Consider the following 6,827-nt stretch of genomic DNA (forward strand, 5'->3'; position numbering starts at 1 on the left):
TGAAAATAGGAAGGCAAATAATGCCTTTTATTCAATATATGATTGACCATATTTATATATATATATTTATATATATGTACCAACATGTACTCACTTTTGCTCCCCACTGTATGTATGCACATTATTTTGCTGCATTTTAACTAAATTTATACTTACTCGATGCGTTTAAAGTTGTCGCGATAGAATCCCATATTTTCTCTGTCACCAGTCTATTTGAATAGTTTTTTGTTTTTTTTTATTCCACACGGGTGGGTTTTGCATAATTTCACTTATTAGCGTTTCGCAATCCATTTCAAACCGCACTAAAATAAGCTCGTCAGCTGCTGATAAAATCAAACATGCTTGATCGATCAAACAGAGCGGAGCTGAACTTAAAGCTTATCAGCTCAGCTCAGCTTTCAGTGTGCGCGCTTTCATACAAGCAGTGCGTTTGTTCTTCAGCGCTGATAAGCTCGCTTATAAGCTCCGCTATCAGCTCCGCTTTCAGCGCCCAGTGTGCGCGCGGCCTTAGTCATGACGTGCAGCATGCTCACCAAGTGCGGCGCACTATGTGAAGACGTTGAATGCCCTCAAGCCCCAGCACACTGACCCAAGAGCGGTCACAGCTATCATGGAGTGCCACTACGTGGATGACTATGTGGACAGTTTCGATAGCGAGGAGGAGGCCATCGCCACATCTACTCGGGTGAAGGAGATCCACGCTGAAGCAGGATTCGAGCTTTGTCGGTTCACCTCGAACTCAGCAGCAGTGGCTCACGCCTTGGACCATACTATGGCGGCCAAGAGCGTTGGATGGAGCGGCGATGAGGAGAAGGTGCTTGGTATGTATTGGCAACCAAGCACGGACGCCTTCAAGTTTAGCGTAAAGCTTGAGCGACTACCTAACAGCGTCATCAGCGACCGGCCACGAAGAGGGAGTTTCTGAGCTTATTGATGTCAACATTTGATCCATTGGGATTCCTTGCCTGTCTGTTGATAACAGGCAAGCTACTGCTTAAGGAAATCTGGCGACGAGGAGTTCAATGGGATGAGCCCCTGCCGGGTGAGCTGAACGCCGCGTTTGAAGGATGGGTCCAGGAGCTGATGAATCTTGGACAGTTCTGCAGCGCACGGCACTACTTTGGAAGCGGTAGCGTGCTGGACAGGCAACTACACGTCTTCGTTGACGCAAGCCAATCTGCGTTCGCGGCCGTGGCCTATTGGAGGGTCACGCTTGACAACGGAGATGTACGTGTATGCTTCGTGCTTGGCAAGACGAAGTGTGCACCGATGAGGACTATGTCCATACCACGCCTGGAGCTGCAGGCAGCCGTCTTTGGCACAAGGCTCATGACGACCATCCGCGATGAACGTAAAGTGGCCATTGGACAGATGATACTATGGTCGGACTCCAAAACGGTGCAGCGTTGGATAGGCAGCACGCACCGGCGATACAAGCAGTTTGTCGGCAACAGGGTTGCGGAGATACTGGAGCCAACCGACCAGAGCAACTGGAATTGGATTCCGTCTGCTGAAAACGTAGCAGACGAGGAGACCAGGGCGCAACGCCACGTGGACTTCAGTCAACAGTCACGGTGGCTAGGCGGACCTGCATTTCTGCGCGGGCCAGAGGCCAACTGGCCGCAGCAGACGCCGAGTGACGATTGCGCCGACGACGACGAGGAGATGCCCTGTGAGTTTGCGTTGACGGTGTCAACTGAAAGCGTTATTTCTTTGCAGAGATTCTCAAGCTACACACGCCTGGTGAGGACTGTTGCTTGGGTCCTAAGGTTTGCCAGATGGTGCCAGGGACAGCAAAATCTACTGGAGAAGTACGGACTCACAGCGGCCGAGTGTGAGGCGGCTGAGTACACGCTCATACGGCAAGCGCAGCGAGAAGCGTTTCCAGATGAGGTGCAGGCCGCACAAAACAAAGAGATTATTGCCAAGGGCAGTGACGTCAAAGGCTTGGCGCCATACCTTGATGGGAAAGGAGTACTGCGCGCATACGGCCGAATTGATGCGGCTTGGTGCATGCCATACAGCGCGAGGCGTCCCATCATCTTGTCACACCGGCATGAGCTCACAGCGCTGGTTGTGAGCCACTACCACTGCAAGATGAAACACCAAAACGTGGACGCCACATTGTGTGAAGTCAGGAAGAAGTTCTGGATCACCAACCTACGGCGCACGCTGAAGCGTGTGGTGTCGCATTGTGCGACTTGTCGACTGCAATTGGTGCAGCCGAAACCGCCATTGATGGGTCCGCTGCCAGCGGACAGGTTGGAGCCAAACGGCTGGCCATTTAAGTTTTCCGGGCTGGACTACTTCGGGCCACTCCTGGTGACGGTCGGGAGGCGGAAGGAGAAGCGCTGGGTGGCGCTGTTCACCTGTCTTACGACGCGAGCTATACACTTGGAGCTGGCGCACGACCTATCTACAGATTCGTGTATCATTGTTATACGAAACTTCACCTGTCGTCGTGGCCCAGTGTTGAGACTGCGCAGCGACAATGGGAGGAACTTCATCGGAGCTGACAGAGAAGCCAGGAAGTTCGCAGAAGTTTTTGAGCCAGAGAGGATTCTGGACGAATTGTCATCCAAGGGCATCGAATGGATTTTTAACTGCCTTTCCAACCCAGCCGCAGGCGGCGCCTGGGAGAGAATGGTGCAGTGTGTGAAGATTGTGCTTCGCCACACGCTTAAGGAGCTGGCTCCAAAGGAACACGTACTGGAGAGCTTCCTAATCGAGGCGGAAAATGTGGTCAACTCACGCCCCTTGACTCATCTGCCGATTGCAGCTGACCAGGAGGCGCCGTTGACACCAAACGACCTGCTGCGGGGAGTAGCGAACCTGCCGGACACGCCAGCCGACTACGGGCGGTCGTTTATGTGCCCTACGAGGAAGCAGTGGCGCGTCGCCAGAATGATGCGAGACAGGTTCTGGAAGCGATGGGTCAACGAGTACTTGCCGACCCTCGTAAGGCGTGAGAAGTGGTGCGAACACGCAGAGCCAATACGTCATGGAGACGTGGTCTTCGTGTGCGACCCGGCTGTGCCACGAAGGGAGTGGCGCAGAGGAGTTGTGGAATCTGTGCAAGCTGGAGCTGACGGAATACCCCGACGTGCTGTGGTGCGCGTTGCCATTGACGGCAAGGTACGACTGTTAATCCGACCCGCTTCAAAACTGGCAGTTTTGGATTTGGGTGATGCAGTCGCATCACGGAGGAGGGGATGTCGCGGCACGGATTAAATATCGAGTAGATTGTTATCGCTGGAGTCCCGCCGCTAGGAAATGCGGTATTTCAGTATTTTTAGAAGTATTTGTAACGCGGCAACACTATTGTAAGTGACTGCGCTTTTTCCCGCACTTTTGTGAGTCGGGTCGGACTGGGCGGTCCAACTGTGGTAAGCCTAATTAAGTTAAGTCAATACTCTGTACATTGAAGTTCTATTACAGATTAAAACATGCATTATCAATAAACACGCCGTGTAGACCAACACACGTGTCATATCCAAACTACCTAACCCGAGTTTGAATTTGATAGTTTTTCGAGCAACGCCCAGCCCGGCCCCCCGTTCGACTGCAGTCGGTGCAGCGACATTTGTATTCATTTGTATTCCTTAGCGATATAGTGTATTAATATTTCGTTGTAAAACCTTTGGCAGCAATGACAGCAGCACAACGTCTCGGCATAGAATTGACCAAATTTTGGCACCTTTCCCGTGGAATATTGCTCCATGATTCTTGAATGGTGGCCCAGAGCTCCTGATTATTCCTTGGTTTTGCATTGGAAACATATTTTTTTTCATCAGACCAAAGTTTTTCTATCGGATTTAAGTCTGAAGACTGAGCAGGCCAATCCATTAGGTCAAGGGATCTGTCTTGAAACCACTTAAGACCTTTATTGCTGGTATGTTTAGGGTCGTTATCCTGTTGGAAGATCCACAACAACGGCATTTCGTATTCTCCATAAGGCAGCATCACTGTTTGCAAAATATCGCAATAGATGGCGAAAGGGACGGTCCTCAATAGGTCGCGCTCCTGGATAGGGGGCACCTCACGCACACTCCGCAACTGGCTCTGTATCAGCTGCTCCTGTCGACCATAGCGGTACTGCAATTGTTCCATCACTATGCCAACATCCCTGGGGTAAATTAGCAGTGACCTCACCATCTCTTTGGCCTCGACCTGCAAGGCTTTGAGCAGTCGCTTGTTATTCTCCAAGTCTAAGCATCCATATGCTCCGGTTGTTCCATTGAATACACATACGAAAATCCTCTATTGGTTGGCCATCGTCTATGCCAACGCGTCGGGGCAACGTTCAATGGAACTAATGAGTGGCTAGCAATATGGTGCGGTGTGCATTGATGATGTGTAGCAATGCATAGGGACATGCATGCTCGGACCTACATACACTGTGTCACTGGGACTTGGCAGTATAACCTCAATCGGGCAGACTGCACTTGACATAACCTCAGTCCTTGCAGCTCGCCAATTTTCCACAGCGTGCCCACCAATAACACAAAATGGCGACACGTTTGCTGTCCCGTTCACTCCTTCACTCCGTGGTGCAGTTGCTTCAATACAAGATGGCGGCCTGTCCGCTGTATCGCACATAACCCAAATGTCTTTTGATTCGTGGAGTTAAAGTTGTCAGCTACTCGCAAGTAAGAATGGAATTGTGTTCACTAAACTGTTCTTAATATACATAGTGTAACTTATTGTTTTGCGCCATTTCAAAATATTTCTTAATGTTGCAGATAACCTAGAATTCAGTCAGGCAGAAATGCTTTAAATTTGGATTGAAGGTGGGCGCAAATCTGGAGCTATATCTGATTGGGTCTTCCAAAAGATTAATAGGAAGCTAAATTCAACAAAAATTCATGAAATTAAAAAAAATTTCAAATTTTGTGGCTTATATTAAAAGGTATTTGCCAAAATGTCAAAGAAAACTGCCGAGATTCAAAGAACAACATCAAAATGGGCTTGATTCGAAATTGATATTGCATATTGAGGAACGTGATTTACTATGATGTTCAGTCGGACGGCCACGCTTGGCTTATGATGAAGGCGGCATGCGTTTAAAACGAAAATTAGCTTTAGAGCTTTCCACTAGTCAAGGACATAATAGTTCTCTGCTTGAACATGCAGCTGCCATATCTACGAAAGAATCCAAGGAGAATAAAATGATGGATTGTGCCTTAAAGGAAAATATGCCGAGCATCAACAGACAAACTGATTGCTTAAAAAAACACGCTAAAATTGCTGCAGATGAAGCTTTAGCATTTTTACTTGAGAATTCTCTATCGAAAAAGCAGTTCAACAGTATTAGGTCCTTAAATCAGAAATATGATTGTGATATCTTCCCAAGTTATGATAAAGTTTTTGAAGCTAAATTGGAATGCAGACCTATTGTTATTGAAGTAACTGAAACGTTGGCGCAAGTATCATTACAAAATATGCTAAGCCATACTGCAAAAATAATCATTAGTTTTCAAAAAGAAGTGTTTAATCAATTCAAAAGCATAACCAATGTCAAGTTAATCGTAAGCTATGGATTTGATGGATCGACTGGACACAGCATATACAAGCAACGATTCCAAGGAAATGCACCGATTACTTTTGATCACTCTTTATTTATCACATCCGTTATACCACTAAAATTAGATTCTCTAGGGAGAGTTTTGTGGCTGAATTCTACAACACAGTCTGTGAGATTTTGTAGACCGCTAAAAATGGAATTTACCAAAGAGAGCATAGAGCACATTTTAAGAGAAAATAACAGGTTAAAGGCAGAAAATCAAAATTTGAGACCATATATACACAATGAGTGATGTTAGGAATATAATGGTTTCTTTTGATCTTAATTTGACTCTCATTGACGGAAAGGTTTTAAATGTTCTTACGGGAATGAACTCCACCCAATCATGCCCAATATGAGGTGCAGGCCCAAAAACGATTTTGATGACCTGTTGTCATGCAAATGCGGAATTTATTTAAGCCAAAGCCTCTTACTCTGCAGTATGGAGTGATTGGACTTGATAAATGGCAAATTCGAGATACAAATGAAAAAGATTATATGAATTTTCGAAGAAAAATATTCAAGAAAAATTATGGAAACAAATGGGACTTCATGTAGATCGGCCAAATCCAAACGGATGCGGCAATACTGAAATATTTGCGTCTATATTAGAATTAGAATAGATGTGAATATACTTCAATGATTTAGGACAATATTAATTGCCATCTCATGTGAATATGAAATATGTCCGCAAAAATTTCAGAATTTTTGTAATAAAACTGCATCGCTCTATATGGAAAAATATCCGTGGTATCCAATGTCACGGACCGTTCACAAAATATTGGAACACGGATCTCAAATTATTTCGGCTTCTGCAGTTCCCGTCGGATGCTTAGGAGAAAATGCCTCCGAAGCTAGAAATAAGTTCTACAAGCACGATAGACTGTCGCATGCACGAAAAAAAACCGCATTAACAACATAACCGATATGTTTAACTGCGCAATAGATTCTTCGGATCCTTTGTTGTCCAGTCTTTTTTTTTTAAAGAAAAGGTTGAGCCAAAAGAAAACAGAATTGCCGGCAGAAGTTCTTCAACTTTTCGCTGCCAAAGATATAAGCGGATTTGCAGAAAATATCGATTCCAATGCCGATTCAGATTCGGATTATGATAACATTAGCCCATATTCATTTGAGCTCGAAGCAGAACCTCTTTATGAAATCTAGTAAATAAAATAAATATGATTCCTTTAGAGCCGGAATAGGCTTTTGTTATTGTTCTTTTTGCACAACTATTTATCAAAGAAGATCTACGCAGTATATTTGC

The 6,827-nt window shown here is 45.9% G+C and overlaps 2 protein-coding genes across 2 annotated transcripts; both read left to right on the forward strand.

The window, feature by feature from the left end:
* Nucleotides 1–1,201: 1,201 nt before the first annotated feature.
* On the forward strand, nucleotides 1,202–2,361 carry LOC117134671. The gene is made up of 3 exons (XM_033293107.1): nucleotides 1,202–1,292; nucleotides 1,336–1,995; nucleotides 2,283–2,361. The coding sequence occupies exons 1-3, from the start codon at nucleotides 1,236–1,238 to the stop codon at nucleotides 2,286–2,288; spliced, it is 723 nt and encodes a 240-aa protein (XP_033148998.1). The 5' UTR covers nucleotides 1,202–1,235; the 3' UTR covers nucleotides 2,289–2,361.
* LOC117134672 lies at nucleotides 2,293–3,529 on the forward strand. Its single transcript, XM_033293108.1, has 2 exons — nucleotides 2,293–3,386; nucleotides 3,439–3,529. The coding sequence occupies exon 1, from the start codon at nucleotides 2,644–2,646 to the stop codon at nucleotides 3,229–3,231; it is 588 nt and encodes a 195-aa protein (XP_033148999.1). The 5' UTR covers nucleotides 2,293–2,643; the 3' UTR covers nucleotides 3,232–3,386; nucleotides 3,439–3,529.
* Nucleotides 3,530–6,827: the final 3,298 nt, after the last annotated feature.

The sequence above is a fragment of the Drosophila busckii genome, chromosome 2R (assembly GCF_011750605.1).
Source record: "Drosophila busckii strain San Diego stock center, stock number 13000-0081.31 chromosome 2R, ASM1175060v1, whole genome shotgun sequence".
Lineage (NCBI taxonomy): Eukaryota > Metazoa > Arthropoda > Insecta > Diptera > Drosophilidae > Drosophila > Drosophila busckii.